Below are 18,504 nucleotides of genomic sequence, written 5' to 3'. Positions count from 1 at the left end.
ATGTTAGTTTCCATTTAAAACTTGCATTTGATACATTTTTAAGGATTAAACTTTCCCTGTCTGAGTCATAGAAGTTACCTTCAAAACATTATCACTTAGTCATTCAAATAACATACAAATTGTGCATTTTGAAAACTGCTTCACCCGTAGAAAGAAATACAATGCCAATATATTTATCAATCAAAACTTATAATAATAGAACACTTTACCTGCAGAAGAGTTTATGAGTGGCAGCAGAATTACCAGTTTCCATAGCAACCTCATTTCCACTTTCTAAGGTCAAAAATTTCTCCCATACAATCAGGTGGAAAAAAACAGTCTATCTTCCAGTCAGTATCTCAAGAGTCTGAAAAAGACAAAATTGTCATGAAATGAAAAACGTACAAACACGAATATTTTAATAAGCATATTTTTGTTGCATATTAATTCAATTTAATATTAATATTATTATCCAAAATAAAGCAACCTAAATGGATGCTTTCTACACATACATTTGTTCTGCGAGTTCCAGTAATGTCAGCTCATATTTTCTTAATTTCAATTCACACCTCAAATATTAGAAAACATTATTTGTCCTAATATCACAAGAAATAAAATTAATATTGTGCTACAAAATTTCTGCAAGAAATCAATTTCTAGCAGTGTTATCTTTCAGGTACGAGACTTGCTTTTCCTAAGGGGTTGCATCATAATTTTCTCTAATTTATTTTGACATTTAAGCTATGCAGTGATAAATGAAATCAAGATAAAATGTTAGTTTGGCCTTTAGCCCAAAAGAGAAATCTAATAAGAGGTTCATAAAAACTCCTAAACTCATAAAAATTTAGAATAAGCTCAGAATAAACTTATCTATGTCCATGTTCTGTAACAACTCATGTAGGTAAGCTCAACAATTAATCTTGACAATTAAGTTCAGTTATTATGAACTGTATGATTGTAACAGACTATGGTTGATTGTTTACAAAAACAGCCACTATTATTGCCTTTATTATTTCTATGGCCTTTTTATGGTATAATTTTGCAGCTTTTCTATCAAGAGATATAGTAGGTTACATTTGATAAAACTATTATATATCGAGTGATAAGATCCTTTGGAAACTTTAACATAGTGGAAATATATTTTCTTGCAACCTTAAATATTTATTGGAAGTGTATGGAGTTTAAGTGTGATGATAATAAATAATAAAATTTTTATTTCTTGATGTATTTTTAAATTGTAAAAATCATTTCTTTCTGTCATGAGTTACTTCATCTTAAACCAAAAACATTGATTATACTTAACATTTAAATAAAATTTAAGCTAAATGCTTTCCAAATTTAATCAAAGGATAAAAGTCACAGGAAAAATAAACAATATTCAGGGGTCGACATATATATTGAGTCAATGTTCTTTCTCAAATGTTCTCATATCTGACATCATCTTTCCATTCCTTTTGATACCACAGCCTTTAATGCCTTACATAAATTAGATCATATATCTATTCATTCATTAATTGTATTTTCATAAGCATTTATTTATTTGTTTGTTTCTTTATATAATCACATTCTTTGCAAGACAATGGGCACTATGGTGTTAATGGTGAGCCTAAGATCCTTCATTTCTACCTTTGAGGCACTGTTCCCTTGTGAGAGAGACATTTAACAAAAACAGAGACACAAAACAAAAAAAACCTTACACACACAGGAAAATATTTGTGTAGTAAATATGATAATGTTTACTACACAATAATATGATATGATAAAGAAAAATATGATATGATAAAGAAAAATGTAATACGTTTGAGATTTATAGGGTGGAATTCAGTTAGCATTTTTTAGCTGAGGCTTGAAATATGAGTAGCTCTTTGCCAGGCAAAGAGTGTGTGTACATGGGGTGAAAACAGCAGAGCTGTAGGGATTACAGTAGGTATGAAGGAAGGATGAGACTAGCTTCCTAAACAAAAGAGAGACAGTGGGCTCAGGTCCTATAGCAAGCCTTGAGCTGCACGTTCAAAGATATGAGAAAGTCCGGTTTGATATTCAGAAGAACTGCGGCATGAGACAAGGTTGGAGAAAGGGAAAGAGGCTGAAATATACAAGACATTTAGGTCATGTTAATGCATATGAATGCTGTACTTTCAGATCATAATTGAGAATGTTAAGCAGAACAGAATCAAAATTTATGTTATATCTCTGGCTACCATGGAGAATGAAAGAGATGGAGTAAAAACTGGAATTATACAGAGTAATTAAAGGCTACTTTTGTAGTACAAGAAAGGAATAATGAAGGTTTTAAATAGAGTAGTGGCTTTGAAGATTAAAAAAAAAATTGGATCTCTGAATAGTCTTCCTGCCTTAAATCTCTTCTCCTTTCTACTCATTTAAATATTACCATCAAAATTTTCTTCCTAAAACAAAGATTGGTCCAATTATGCCAGTTTATGCCATGGAGACTTTAATCATTTTCAATTTCACAAACATCCAAAGTCTTCGGAATGATATTCAAGACTATACACACAATAGGTTTCTAATCTTCCTTTTCCAAGGAGACTACTACTAAATACTTCCAATCTAGTGACAAAGATCTACTTCCTGTGCACGTGCATTATGTATTATCTCTATATAGATGTCATTTAATTTGCATAGAATTCCTCCTTAGGGTCTGTATCTCCCTAAAAACCTGTACAATGGTAGCATGGCCATAAATCTTTGTTTTCACTGGACAGTTTCCATGTATCCAATTGTCATGGCAGAATTATCAATAGACTCTTTTTCTCAAAAAAGCCTCAGCTTATAACGTAAATTACATGGTACACTTATTTAACGGACATTCATTATTTTTTTACCCAATAATTCTGTCTCCTTCTTGTGATAAAAGGTCCGTGACTTTCTTTTGAGGAACCATCTCCCTATGTACCATCAGACAATACATCTGGGGAGTTATTTGCCTCCACCTTCTTGCTCCAGGGACAAGCATATGACCAGGTCATTGTCAATCAGTTATCTATTTCTTTGGCTATAATATTTTGTAAAAAATTCAGCATATTGCTTAATTGAAACCAATGGCAGTCGAAGCCAGGACCTCTGTCAATATTATCAGAAAAAGTGTATAATCTCTCCATTAAGTCATCAAGAGATAATAAACCTGTTGATCTGGTATATCTCACAACTGTTATCTTGACGAAAGTTTGCAGCTACAGCTAAAAACTTTCAGTTCCCCTTCATGGACAGTTTGCTAAGACTCCACCCCAAATATATCCCTTATTAGGCTTTAATAATCCCGGGTTATAATACACATAGACCCAAATACCACAGATCTCCAAATCTCTAACACCCAGAAACAGCCCCTGCTTCCTTGGGCTAGAAAATTATTTAAAATACCCAATCCTCCAGAGGCCTGCAAAGCCTAGCCATCTCTATCCCATTTTCCATTCGCAAGCTACCTCCAACAGTCCCAGCTTGCTGTAGTTCTGTTCCTGGGTACAATTTCCTTTGTGCCCTTTGCCTCATTTGGAGCTGTAAGAAGCAGAGTTCTGCTTTTTCTGTATATGAGTGTTACTGGGATTCATTCCATCATCCAAAGAACCTAGAATCATACCCAGTATCGTAGAATCATGAAACATCTTACCTGAGCCAAGAAGACAAATTTTTGCCTAGTCCTGTTTGTATTTTGTTTTTGTCTACTTCTACCTAAGTAATCCGACAAGCCCCAAGCCCCTTCATTCTTTTTTTTATTTTTTTGTTTTTTATTATTATTATTTTTTTAATGAGATGGAGTTTTGCTCTTGTTGTCCAGGCTGGAGTACAATGGCGCGATCTTGGCTCACTCCAACCTCTGCCTTTTGGGATCAAGTGATTCTCCTGCCTCAGCCTCCCGAGTAGCTGGGCTTACACAGGCACACTCCACTACACCTGGCTAATTTTATATTTTTAGTAAAGACAGGGTTTCACCATGTTGGCCAGGGTGGTGTTGAACTCCTGATGTCCAGTGATCCGTCCATCTTGGCCTCCCAAAGTGCTGGGGTTACAGGTGTGAGCCACAGTGCCCAGTCCCCTGTATTGTTTATCTCAAATTTATATGAAGTTTCTCTTAAAGATTCTAGAGCACACTGACTCAATGTATTTCTCTTAAGGCTTGCACTTACCAAAGACTCCATTATATTGCCAAGGGTTTTGCACTTTACCTTGACGATAAACACCATGTGTAACACTTACTCGTAATACTCGGCGTGGTGTCTAATGCAGAGCTCATAGCTATTCAGCAAGCATGAGCTAGGTTTGCATTTGACAGCTGAACAACCTGGTGGTAGAGAGAAAAAGGCTACATTGGGAATCTAGAGATTTTGCTTCTACTATTTTCTCCTTCTCTTAACCAGCTGAGTAACATTGAGTGATTCATGTACAATCACATTGATTGTCAGTTTCCTCCTTTGAAAATTGAAGGGTTTGACCTAGAAGTCACCTTCAAGTTTCTTCCAGCTCTAATATTCTAAGATGGTTTGATTCCATCCAGTGTATAATTTCATAGCAAATGTTGCCCTTTATCATCTGATTGCTTATCAGCATACTATAATGAGGCCAAAGCCCGAAAGATGTTTTATTTGGCATTCCTCTATACTGCTAGCCTAAAGAGCTAATATTTATGCATCGGTTGCCATTTGTAAAAGTTTCATTTGTGAAAGTTTAAATTGCCTGAGGAAGGAGAATACTCTGGCTCAATGACAACAATGTAGTTAAGAAAAGTGTAGTTATTTACTCACAGCAGAATCGAGTAGAAATATTCAGTGAGTAAAATTTCTGCTAGTCACTGACATGCAAAATAGCCACAGGAATTAATTCTAGGTTCCTAGAATCCTACAGGTCACTTGAGGCAAAATGGTGTAATAAAGGAAAACCAGTATATAAATCTAACTTAAAGAAACTTCTAGAACCTAAAAAGAGTCTCAAAAATGTATCACCAGCATTTTGTTTTAGATGAGGTCTTTTAAATGATAATTTGGCCCAGAGCAGTGAGTATCTTGGTTCATAAACTAACGTGTATTTACTTTTTCTTGCATGAAATTGCTCAGTACAAAAGTAATAATTTCAAACACTTCAAGGAAAGAGTATGTACAGGTCTATAATCCCTTTTCTTGCAATTAAAAAGAATCTTTGAAAGTTGAAAATTACATGTAAGCTTGGTGGCAAAATTTATTTGGTGGCAGAGAACTGTCCCCAGGCAATACACACCAAGCAATGTGTGGTTGCTTAGATCTTTTTACCCAGCTTATTATAAATATTGATGTATTTTTCTGCTGAAACAGAGATGTTGGTTGATGATAAGTGTATTGTTCATTGGGTATATACATATATATATGTATATATATATATACACACTCACACACACACACAAATTTATATGTATCTTTAATGCACATATCTGTCTATAATATGTATATGCATGCAAATAAAAATACATATAAATTTGTACACACAAATTTATAAATATATAGAAATACATATGAATTTGTACCCCATTGCCTTTCTAAAGGCTAAAACAAGGGTCAGGAAACCATAGCCTGCTGACCAAATCTGGCTCTTTGCCTTTTTTTGGTAAACAAAATTTCACTGCAACCCAACATACCTGTTTATTGATGTATTGTCTATGGCTGTTTTAGTGCTACAAAGGCAGGGCTGAATAGTTGCTCCAGAGACCATATGGCTTGCAAAGCTGAAAATATTTATTATCTGACCCTTTCTGGCTTTCGAGCTTCTGGAATTTTCTTTTGCTGATCTCTCATTTAATGAATTCTAAACTCTAAAATATATTTGGCTGTGAAGATTTCTATTAAAGGATTATCCAACTGTATTTTTCTAATTCAGTGTATACGTACTCAACAAGAATACCATGTATTTAGTAGAAAAAGATGCCATCCTGTATTTTGAAGTAGCTTCAGACTGTGAGCCTTGCCTTTATACGACCTCTTCTCACCATGTATCACTGACTTGCTTCTGATCCCAGAAGGCAGATGAAAGAACTCAGCAATTATTGCTGTGACAGTGAGGTTATACGCAGTGCTAATTATGCTTAACCCAAACAACATTAAGAGTTTCTTTGTTTGGTTCAGAATAATCGTTTTTTTTAGGAAAATTCTCACTCCATCTCCTGGCTCTAAAACCATTCGTCAGTCTATAAATGTGCACAATTGCCAGTAAACCAGGACTAAATGTGTAAGTCAAATAATGGCTGGACCTCAGGCATCAGGAAAATTCTGGAAGGTGGCTGCCATGTTAAACCTTGGTTTGTCCAGCAGGCTTGAGAGACAATGAGAGTTAACCTAAACAGAGATGGCACCTCTGTTATTCTCTTATCTATCTTTTACAGAGGAGCTTTCCAACTTTATTTTTTCCAGTGAGAACTAGGGTCAATTTCTTGAATAAAAAGGCAGAGTAGATGTGCATGCATAGCTCTGTAATAAGCTTCTGAAAGGTGCTCATGAAGGGTTGGTACTTCCCAACCTAAATTAGAAGCTACAGAGAATGTCTAAAATAATTTAAAACATCTTACTCTATGGTGGGGGAAAATAGAAAATTATTCTTGTCCAATTCTGTCAACATTGTGCTTTTTAATTTCTATAAACACATCTAGGTGACACGAACTTGGACGCTGGAGAATTATGTGCATTAATACATACTGTTTATGGAAATCCTCAGGTCAATTACAAATTATACCTTTTTCTTACCTCTTTGGCAGTACACGAAATGATTTTCTCACATTGGTGGCAGGAAAAGTAGAAACCACTACTAAAAGGCTTTGGTTATTGCTGTAAGTACAGGGCAGTAGGATGGTCAAGGAGGAATATTACTTTGAAATATTGGCCAACTTCTCTCTCTAGTTGTCTTACTGGTGTGGCTTTAGTTTATCAGGACATCATGGCGGCAAGTGCGTGACTCCTCACGGGCTTCATTCTCCCCTTATTTACAGCAACATTGCTTTGATACTAAAGGATTCCACAGTGAAGATCAAGATCCATTTTCAGTTGCCATGTTCATCATCAGAACAAATGTGTGCAGCGCTAATTGCCCTTTTGTTTTTAGTTGACCAGTTAATTACACCAGATAAATTAAAAATCTCAAATTCACTTTCTTCAGGTAGCTCCACAGTTTTATTTCAGTGTGATAAACATCCATGGCCAGAAGGAAGAGAAGATTTTTAATAATTTTTATAACAGATTTCCAACTTTAGCATTCACGGAGTTATTTACTTTTAAGCTAAATCAATAATAAATTAAAAAGTGAACTATTTGTGATCTGAGAAAAATATAGTATAGACTAGGAAACCCCACCACCATTAAGTTAGGCCAAGTAGCAAGATAAATTGTGCCATCAAATTCTTTGTTTTCAGAATATAATGCTATCACTTATGATAATTGTTATGCCAAACTCTCAAAATACGCAGCCATAATAGATGATAGATTAGTAGAAAGATATAACAGCGTGTTTAATGTGATCATAGAAGGAGCAGTACTGCTTTTCCTAGAGGAGCCATGATTACATGTTAAGTTGTTAACAGCATGAAATAAATGCAAATATGTTTGTTATGGAAATAGTCAGAATCATTTCTACAATTTTTTTTTTAATCAGAGAAACCAAGCTGTAGAACTTAACTCAGTCATCAAGAGAGTATCTCTCATATGCCTTTTGCTTGAGGCCATGAAGTCTTGCTGAAAGATACTAGTGTGAAGAAATTAGTTTTAAGACTGCTAAAAAATCATACTTTCAATGAATTTCACAATTGAAAGAAACTATATAGATAATAGAAGTCAGCTTTCTATTTTCATAGCTGAGGAAACTGAGGCCTAGAGGAGATAAGTAGTTGCCATTATTTACATATATAGGTGATAGTTAACTAAATAAAATTTAGTCCATGACCTAGAACGAGAGCTGGGACTTGAAGGCAGATCCCTGATTGAGGGTCCCCCCCTACTATGTGATCTCTTGATCTGGGGCACTGCACACATCACCAAAGCATAGCTCCAGCCTCTGTGTGCACCTGTTTTTCTATCTGCAATGTGCAGGTAATTATATCTTATAGAAATGCTCTTTGTATTTATATAAATCAGAATACAAGAATGTGGATGAGTGACGCTGCTATAGCTTTGAGGATTTGTAGTGTTGACTTTCCATTCCTAAAAAGGTGACAAGAAATACTTATTCATTGGACAAATCTAAGTTTGCTAGACTTTCCACAGTCAGGGAGAATACAACTTGGCATAGTTGTAATACTTTCTCAGAAGGAGAAATAAGTGGGTGATATTGTTAATATAAACTAGAAATGGCCTGAAGAAATTCATATTTCTATATTTGAGTCCTTGAGGACCAACAGTAACCTGACTTAATAGGTAGACAAGATTGAAAACCTAACTTAGGAATATGTGCCTGAAACAATAGCTGAGTCTTGGCCAATCCCAGCAGCCATGCTTCAACCAGTCATACGCTGCTGAGTGTTCAAACTGTGCTCAAGTAAGGCAAATGCCAATCTGTAACCAATCCAGCCGTTTATGTACGTCACTTCCTATTTCTGTAAGTCACTTCCCTTTTATTTTCTACAAATTTGTTCTGATGATGAGGTATCCCTGGAGTCTCTCCAAATCTGCTGTGATTCTGGGCTTTGCCCCAGAATCAGGGGTTGCCTGATTGGTGAATTGTTCATTGTTCAATTAAACTCCTTTCAATTTAATTCAGCTGAAATTTTTTTTTAAACAATATTTTTAGGGCTTCATGATCTGGGTTAAGTGATTTTAAGGTTGTTCTTGCAAGATGAGGAGCTGATTAGATGTGGGTAGAGATTAGGGCATAATAGCTTTAATTTGATGAGTACAAGAAGGTCAGGCTCTTGATACAGATGATGATGTTGGTCTTGAAAAGTAAGTTTTGTCCTCTAGAAGCAAGAATTTCCTGAAGGAAGTAGCTAAATTATTTTTGCTTTCAGTGCCGTTTAGTACAGGGCTAGGAACTTATGCTAGTTTCAATTCTCAGCAATGAATTCAATAATAGAATGCAGGGACTACTTACTAATGACTAAAGCAGAGATTGGGAAATCTTTTCTGTAAAAGACTATAAAGGACTAGATAGCAAATACTTCCAGCCTGGTCACTGTTGCCATTACTAAACTGTACTATTAGAATGCAAAACTAGTCTTACTCAAGACATAAACAAATGGAAGTGGCAGTTTTTTTAATAAAAACTTTATTTGCAAAAAACAGGTGAAGAATAATTAATTCATGGCCATAGTTTTCCCACCCCTGGGCTAAAGGTTGGCCTAGAGAGAAGTTTCTAGTGGTAAGTTCTCAGCCCAATCCTACTGAATATTTGATTAACCTCAGAATCACAGAAAGCTAGAAGAGTTAGTGAGTATATCAGATAGCAGAAATCAGAAATATCTGGAATGAAAAGAATGAAAAGGTAGATGCATACACACAAATAGATATAACATATAATTATATAGATATATAATACATATATGTAAGTAAAATGGCAAGCAGCAGATTTTCTTTTCAGTGTTTTTGCTTCTTCATATATTCCAAATTTTTAAAAAAACTAAACAAAGCAATAATATAGCAAGGTCCTATTAAAACAGGAATGTGTGCAAAGCACTTTCTAAAATTTTGTTTTTGGGAAAATATAAATAGATTTATCTGTGAGCAATATTAGAGTGGTAGAGGAAAAAACCCTTTTTTAATGTATTTAAGAAAAAGTGGTCACACTACAGAATATGTTTCTTTCTCTTCTGTTCTGCTATAATTGTCAAATTAAAGAAAAAACAAAACAGATCAGTATCGGCCAAAACAGTAAATAAATAAAGATGGTATTTAATAAGAATATATACTAAGTAATGTATTTGAGTTTTAAAAATGACCTGCTTAAATATATTGGGTAGGAGTAGAGTGAGTAAAAGTGGCTTTCCTTCAATTCAAGTTTGGAAAAAAAAAAGCAGAGAATAAAATTCTATAGTGTGAAGTTGGACCAATATTCAATGTTTGCTTTTCTTTTTACATAGTTGCTCAAAATCTGGCATGACTTAGGTTGCATTAATAAAAGCATGGTGGCCAAAACCAGGGAGGTGCTAGTTCCATCCTGACCTGCACTTGTGTAACTACACAGAGGGATTGTGTTCTCTTCCGAGCATCATGGTTTAAGAGGAACTTTGACAAATTGAAATACTCTCCTGGGGAGCAGTGCAAGGATGATGAAGTGGCTGAAAGCCATGACTTATGAGGGTCAGTGAAAAGAAATGAGTATGTTTAGCCTGGGGAAGAGAGGATTTAGCAGGCAGAGGAGAGTCATCTTCAAATATTTGAAGGGCTGTCTTGTGGAAGAAAGATTAAACTTATTATTTGTGTCTCAGGAGAGCAAAACTGGGACCAAATAGTGGACATTTCAGGGCAGCAAATTTCAGCTTAGTATCAGCCCTGAGCATTTTAACAAGTAGAATTGTTTAGCCAGTGGTTAAGTGCACTGGCTTTGAAACCTAAACAGTCTGGAATTCCATTCTTAAAATCTACCAGACACTTAATAGCTTTGTGACTTTAGAAGAAGTAAATTAGTTTTCTGAGCCTGGATGACATGATAATTACAATGGAAAAAGTAGCATCTACCTCATGAGGTTCATAAGAGAATTCAGTGAGTTTGTACATACAAAGTGTAATGTTTTTTTCCATGAGATGCTTAGTTCTCTCTGACTAGGAATAGATAAATGACACCTTTTTTAGTATATTATAAATAATATTTCTGATCAAGTAGGAAGTTCAACTAGATGACCTCTTAAACACTTCTAAATTTGCAGCTCTTTATTACTATATAGGAACAGGATGCTAAAAATCCCCTGATCCAGGGGTCATCAACTGGTAGTCTAACAGATTCTTAAAAAGAGTGTTTAAAAATTGGAAAATTACATATAAAAATAAACATTTGACTTCTCATTAATTATCTGAAAATTTGGCATCACTAGTCCATATTTCCATGCGGTAAAAGTACAACAAAAAGGCATTAACAACAACAAATATCCGGAGTGACTGGCCCTTTGACACAAGTGTTTGCCATAGTTTGGGGGACACCCGCTATTGTCTCACACCTAGTTCCCTTCACTCTTTCATATTACCTGCCCAGTCTTGGAAGGCATCGTGTATACCATCTCTGCACTATACCAGGTAAGCAAGATAGCTGGAAGCAGAGTCCTTTCAGGTTGTGTGACAAGATAGAAAAATAGGAGGAGGAAGAGACACAATGGGGTGCCAGGAGGTAGGCTGAAAAGGAAGATAATGAGAATAATGGTAATAATAGAGTTTATCAAATACCCAACAGAAGCGAGATTCTATGCCAGGAGTTACAGGCACTGCCTCATTTCATCTTCATGGCAGTCAAATACGAGCTATACCATTATTGCTTTCATTTTACAGGTGAAGAGACTGAAACTGGCAGGAACTAAGTAACTGGACAAAGTGCACACAGCTGATAAGTGGCAGAAAAATCCCTCATTTGACCAGTATCATCAGAATCCTGAGTCCATGTTTCTCATCCCGATGGCCGATCTTACAGACTTTACAATTTTGCCGAAAGCTTACTCTGGGAGATTTTGCTCAAATCTGAACATTGGAAAGAGAAACATTTCTACTTATTAGAGGTGCAAATTGAGGACTGCCACCCTGAGTTGTTATAAAGCTAGATGGCACAGGGTAAGGCTTCCTACAGTGTGTTTATGGGGCCTAAAAAAAGCACCATGCAGCTAAATAATATGCAAAATGCAAGGCTAAATAAGACAAAACAGTTCCTTTCCTGCAGGATTTCTGTATCTCTCCAGGGCCAATGTACATTACAGAACTTGAAGACAGGGGTATAGCCTGCACTGTTTCCCAAACTTCCATGATCATGGGATTCGGCTTTCTGTAGTGCTTTTCCAACAGTGAACGCTTCACAGAACACACTTTGGGAAAGTCTAATCAAGGGGAAAGAGCCATGGACAAGAATAACAGAGATCTTAGAGTCCTAATCGTGTCAATAGCTAACAGTGTAGTTTGAGTAAGTCTTAGAATCTCTGTTCTTGGGTTGCCCACTGTAAATCTTGTGACCATACTACCTACCACACAGACTGCTCCTAATTTTTTTAGGGTCAATTAATAAAGGGTGTAATAGAGCTCTCTAAATTTCAAAGAGCCCAAGATATCCATAAGGGATTAACTTATTAAATTTTCTCTGTCTTATAAAAGTGGTCAGGAAAATTGGGTGGGTTTTAATTGCTTTCATGCCAATCAGTGACTCTCTAACCACACATGATGGCATAACTTCTTCTATTTTGAGACAGAGTTTGGTTCTGTCACCCAGGCTGGAGTGCAGTGGCACAATCTCGGCTCACGGCAACCTCCGCCTCCCACATTCAAGTGATTTTCCTGCCTTAGCCTCCCGAGTAGCTGGGATTACAGGCGCTCACCACCGTGCCCAGCTAATTTTTGTATTTTTAGTAGAGACTGGTTTCACTGTGTTGGTCAGGCAGGTCTTGAACTGCTGACCTCAGGTGATCCACTCGCCTCGGCCTCCCAAAATGCTGGGATTACAGGCGTGAGCCACTGCACCTGGCCTCATAACTTCTTTTTAATAATGCATAGAAATGTGAATTTTCTGACCTACCTAGGAAAGAATTATTGAAACTAATATATATGTAGTGTATATACAGTGTATTTATGTATGTGTGTGTGTATATATATATGTAGCACAATAAATACAGTAAAACCCTGCAGTTCTGAGCTCTCTCCTGAGAAAGAATGCACTTTCTTCCAAGCTTATCCATTAGGAGAAGGAAAGGGGAGAATAATCACAGAGCACTGACAGCAGGATGTACACTGATTCCATTCTGTTTCTGTTGGCTAAGGTTCACGGTCCCCAGCCCCTGGACAATTGGACCTTTTGCCTTCTCTTCCATCAACCCATCCCCTGATATGTGCTCCCATTGTCAATCTTGACCTCACAGAAATAGGAGTCGCCTTGGGAGGAAAATGTGGTTGCCTGTCAACAGTGATGCTGTAAAACTCTGGGAAATTTCTCTGCAAAAGAGAGGCAAGAATTTTGAAATAATAAAAATAAAAAAGAGTGAGAAAATGCATTATTCATTTGGGAACAGGGAATGTTATTTCATCTCAGTATCTTAAGTGCCCTGGCTTTTAGAAATTGCAGAAGCTTAAATCAGGCAATACTTCGTTGTGGATGGGTTATTTTTGCGAAATACATGACTGCTGAGCAGAAATACTTTGTGGTATGGGGCACGGGGGTCCAACCTCATTCCTCAGCCCTTTGCAAATTGTATCCAAAGGAGATACAATTTGCAGGCAAAGAAATTCACCCACTGACCTCATGATACATTTCTCCAAGGGCAGGGGACTAAAATATTATCTAAGATTTTTCAACACTGCTTGTGTGCTTCCTGCATTCTTACTAACAGCAGACATTGCCACCTTCCAATATCTGGAATTCATGTTTATATAAATAGTACCCTGCTTTTGTAAACTGATTTATAATGTGAAAGATGCTTTCTTAAATAAATTGTCTCATTTGATTTTTTAAACTACCCGGAAAACAAAACAAAACAAAACAAAAAACAAAAAAAAACAAAACAAAACTCAGGTTCAGGGAGATTAGCTAACTTTCCTGTAACCACAGAGGATAAATTCTTCATATTCTTTTAAAAGCATTATTTTACATTTTGGACCCTCTGAATGTAGGTGACTTGGGACAAAACTATGATCTTAATTTGTATCCAGGTCTAGGCAAGAGTATCACGGGCTACTAGCAGTGTGGAGGGGATTATGTCAGGATGCTAAAATCACATTTAGAGGGAAGAAAAAGTACCTTCTGCAGAGCTTCCCCAAGGGCTTAGGTTCCACAGAGCACACTGGGGAAGACTAGCTCAGTGGAAAGAACACTGGGCTAGGAATGCAAAGGACTCCGTGACAGTCCTGCTATCTATCATCAGCAACATTAGTTGAGTAAATGGAGCAACAACTCTGGTCTCAGATTTCCAAATTGAGATGGGAGAGCAGGCAACTCAGTAACGACAAGTGTGAAAGTCGAGATGCTGTGGTCAAAAGGAGGAGGCCGACTTCCGAGTAATGTAACACTACTTCAAGTAACGGATCAAAAGCACATAGATGTTATATGGTCGATCTGGGCCTTGTACCCGGATCTTTTGACTTCACAATGAGTGGTCTTTCCATATTATTTACAGGAAGCACAGTATTATTGTTAGCTACCTGGATATATGTATTTGGAATTAGTCTGAAAAAAAAAAATTAACTGGCTTACAGCACAGGAGGCCGATTGATTTTGAAGGTACTTTTGAGAAACATCCAGGAAGGGAAGGGCTGTAGTGAGATCCACAGCAGGCGGTTGCTCCAGATACTGCCTTTGCTTCAGTCTTGATGGCTACTGATTAGATTTAGAGGATCCAAGGAAGGAAAGAAGAATATGAGAATACATGTTTCCCTAACAGTAATCCTTTTTCCCTGCATGATGTAATCAGAAGTCCTAATTCTAGAGCATAGCTACCAACCTAATCTAGGAGTTTATCTTGCATGGCCCTGAGCTCACATATCCAAGACAGCATTGACTTTGTCAGTCTACCCATGTCTGTAGGAAAATGGAAAAGAAAATAAAGTCACTGACTGGCTCCATGAGCGCCTCAAGAGGGGGCAGTCACAGTTGAGTCCATGCTATATAGCCAGGCTGCCAGTGTTTAAATCTGACCTGTGGCTCTCACTAGGTGAAGGATTTGTGTGAGTTACTTAACTCTTCTGTGCCTTAGTTTCCTCATCAGTAAAATGGGGCTAATAATGGTAGCTACTTTCCACATTTAAGGTGAGGATAAGTTTACTCATATAAACTGCTTAGAACAATATTTTATAGGCAGTCTGCACTCTCAATACATACTAGCTGCTATTATTATTATTATTATTACTACAAAAGTAAGTACAAAACAACCAAATTGAAAAGATCAAGTTATTTGAAGACTGTCTTATCTTTGTTTATGTTGGTCCATCTCCTTGGAATTCTCTAATTTTTATCATTGTCAAGATTCGATGACCTTATTCTATGAAATTTTCATTAAACCTTCATTTAAAAGTACTTCCACTTTCCTTTCAACTTCTAGTCAATTTATCTTTAATAAATGAATAAACAAAATATTTGCGGCATGTCTCCTTTTTCGGCATATCGCTTGGTGTATTTTTCAGGATCGTGTGTATGTGTCCTTGTATACATGATGCACTAACTTATATTCATTCAATGAATGAGTGGGTGATTGGTTGCTACTTATGAGTGCCTTAAATGTTTTTCAGGTATATTATAGAAAAAGCCTCTCAGAAGCAATAATAATTTTGAGTTATTGTTCTTCTTGTTATCTTGATAGAATTCAGTAGAGTCTCCTTGAAAGCAGACACATAAGACTTTTTTAAATAAAGGGAATGAAGAAAAGTAAGTAGGCTTAAGCTGAACTAACTGTCGTCAAGTGACTGTTATTCAAACACTCTAGAAGAGGGAAAGAAGTGAAATTCTTTGTGCAGAAATATCACCCCAGCAAGGATGATATCATCCACAACATCTTCACGTTTTTATTTATTTATTTATTTATTTATTTATTTATTTATTTATTTATTTATTTTTTTTTTATTTTTTAGACAGAGTTTCCCTCTGTTATCCAGGCTGGAATGCAGTAGTGGGATCACAGCTCACTGCAACCTTGAACTCCTGGGTTCAAATGATCCTCCTGCCCCAAACAGGGTCTTTCTATGTTGCCCAGGCTAGTCTCAAACTCCTTGTCTCAAATGATCCTCCTGCCTCAGCTTCTCAAAGAGCTGGGATCACAGGCTTGAAGCACCATACCCAGCCCACATTTTAAAAAACATATATCTCTGGTGTGTCATCAGTGAGACAACTGATTTTTAGGACACCAGAGAAGGTGTGTCTTTAGAAAGAAAAAATATTGTAATCTGCACGTAAACTCCAATGGCATAAACTTGACCTCCCAAATGTAAAGTGATATCTGAGCACATCCCATTTTTGGCTTATTGGTTGCAAACAGATTTTTAAAAGACATGAGTTTGAAAAAGTATTGATCATATTGCAAGATGTTATTCCGAGTTTTTAGAGTAAAAGAAACATAAACACAGTTACATATTTTAGAAGTGTCAGGCCCAATCTGCTTGTCGATTCCCAGAACATACTAGTTTTTCAGAGGATGTGTGCATATAAATAAACTAAATGCATATCGAAAAGCACATATATCTTTTCTTTCCAAATTGCTTTCCTTCACTCTACCTGACATAAACTCCCTGATGTCCTGGCCAGAGTGGTATTTTTGGCACAATATTTTTCCTGATTTCTCTATTGCCTCCTGGGGACCTGCCTTTCAAACATCTAATCTGAATTTTCTCATGAATGCCAATGATATACGGCTACATTTTTCCTTCAAACTTTCCATCCCGCAGGCACTCCAAGTACTCTGTGACTACTTTCAAGATATTCATAACAAGGTGAATAGCAATTACTTGTAACAGAAGATAGAAAAGGCAAAGGGCATTTTTATTGGTTCTAGGAAGATTTATCTACATTGATACAGCATTTACTGAAAAACTCTTATCACCCCAGAGAATGATGAATGACCACCTCTGTCTCAGCTCTATCCCTGGAGGTTCCCAGGTGCTAACTGCCTTGAGGTCTTCCTTGCCACACAGAGAAGTTAGTCTCCATTCATTCTTGCATGTTAACTTCACTTGAGTTTAGTGAGCAGTGAACACTTTATTCACTCCCAATTCAAATCAAAATAGGGGTTTAATTTGCTTCCCTGTCTTCTGGGGCTAATCTCCATTCATTGAACACTCATACTCCCATTAACTCAAGGAGAACAACCCCCTAAGCAGCCTTTGAATGAGGCACTGAAGGACTAATTGTTCCTTTGGAAGCTTGCATATAGCTCCTGCTGGTATCAGTGAGTACCTCCCTTTGTGTACCCTGCATTCCAGGCCAGAACTGAGTATAAGACATGATTTTATGTGACTAGTCATGGATAATTAACACCCTACTTACTTCTGAGCTCAGCACTACATTTCCAGGATGAATATCATCGTGCTTGGTGTGCCCTGCAGACCTACCACTTGCAGGTGGAATACCAGGACATCAACTCCTGCTAAGTGTCAGGAACTTTTATCACATAGCAGGTATCAGAGCAGACCTTAGCAGCAGCCAGCTTTACGGAACATCTCCAGGGTCTGCCTGTTATTTCACTGGGCCAACCTGATAGCTGTGAGAAAGAGTTCTCAGTTCCTTTGCCATTCTTAATATTCCATGATTTTGTCTATGTTATTTACACTCAAAGAATTTCTGGAGACAAAGTACAGTAAGTAAGTTCCATCTTAATTTATAAATGATGGACTTCTTGCAACACTTAGTTGAATTCCATTTCTAATAGTTGCTATAAACCGGGTTAAAGAAAGACAAATCGTTCCTATTTTGACACAGACAGGCAGAAGCTTTCTTGTCTGCATATGTGCACATTTTTTCATACATGTCAATTTATGTACTGATCAAACATTGTTGTCTTCATTTGAGATCCCCCCAAAATAGAATCTGAATCAAGGATTTGAATGCAAGTTTAGTTGGGATCCCAAGAAACATTGGTAGGATAGTGGGTTACTCAGAAAGAGAATGAAGCCAGTGAAGGTTTGTTATCAAGCCATTTGCCAGTGTCATCAACTGGATCTCAGTTCCTCTGGGGACCACTGGAAGGTGGTGCAGAACAATGCTCAGGAACTCAACAACGGGGCTAGAAAGATGGGTATTTATTTATCAATTCCCCATCTATAATTGCTTGAGAGTTGCTCTGGGGAGCATGAACTCTCAGGCACTTCTGCTTTTTCTTGCTTGGAGGAAAGCACTCTTCCTAGGTCAGAAAATAGCCTTCAGTCAGGGATACTTAGTTAGGTTTTCACCGTGTTATCTTTCAGGGTTACAGTGGCAAATCCTAGGGGTAAAGGGAGCGAGGGTAGGAGATTCACTAAGGGCATAGACAGCGTCTGCTACAATGATTAAACCCCTGCCATGTTTTAGATATAGGGTTAGAAATTGGCCTCGAAATATAGTCAATGTCTTGTGTAAAGATTGGACTTTGGCAAGGATTTTTATTACTAGAATACCAAGCTTATTACCCCTAATCAATCTTCTTGTTTTGCAATCGGCTTTTTCATTAAGTAGAGAGAATATAGAGAAGACAGGACTTTTAATAGATAAATCACACTAAAAATTAAAGATTTGCTTTTTAAACTACTTCTTAAACTCAACATTAAAAATATATCTAGATTTACCTGTATATGTATGTATCTATTCAAAAGGATATTATTTTATAAAAGTCTTGAAAAACTGTTTTTAAAAAACAAACTATTTTATACAAATGAATAGAGTCTTGATGTAAATAGTTTTCAAAAGCATGACTTGAGATGTGAAATC

At 36.7% G+C, this 18,504-nt stretch overlaps 1 protein-coding gene across 7 annotated transcripts in view; it reads right to left on the bottom strand.

Moving 5' to 3' along the window:
* Positions 1-18,504, bottom strand: part of LOC100990608 (contactin-6) — a 320,384-nt gene that overhangs the window by 264,942 nt on the left and 36,938 nt on the right. For all 7 annotated transcript variants that reach the window (XR_004670426.4, XM_034955669.3, XM_034955665.4 and 4 more), the window contains exon 2: positions 210-346. Coding sequence is in view for 6 of the 7 variants with exons in the window: in XM_034955669.3 (XP_034811560.2) it covers positions 210-264 (55 nt within the window). In the remaining variant the exon portion in view is untranslated. The remainder of the gene's footprint in view (positions 1-209; positions 347-18,504) is intronic.

This window comes from Pan paniscus, chromosome 2 (assembly GCF_029289425.2).
Source record: "Pan paniscus chromosome 2, NHGRI_mPanPan1-v2.0_pri, whole genome shotgun sequence".
Classification (NCBI taxonomy): domain Eukaryota; kingdom Metazoa; phylum Chordata; class Mammalia; order Primates; family Hominidae; genus Pan; species Pan paniscus.
This window is presented reverse-complemented; position numbering and strand designations above follow the sequence as displayed.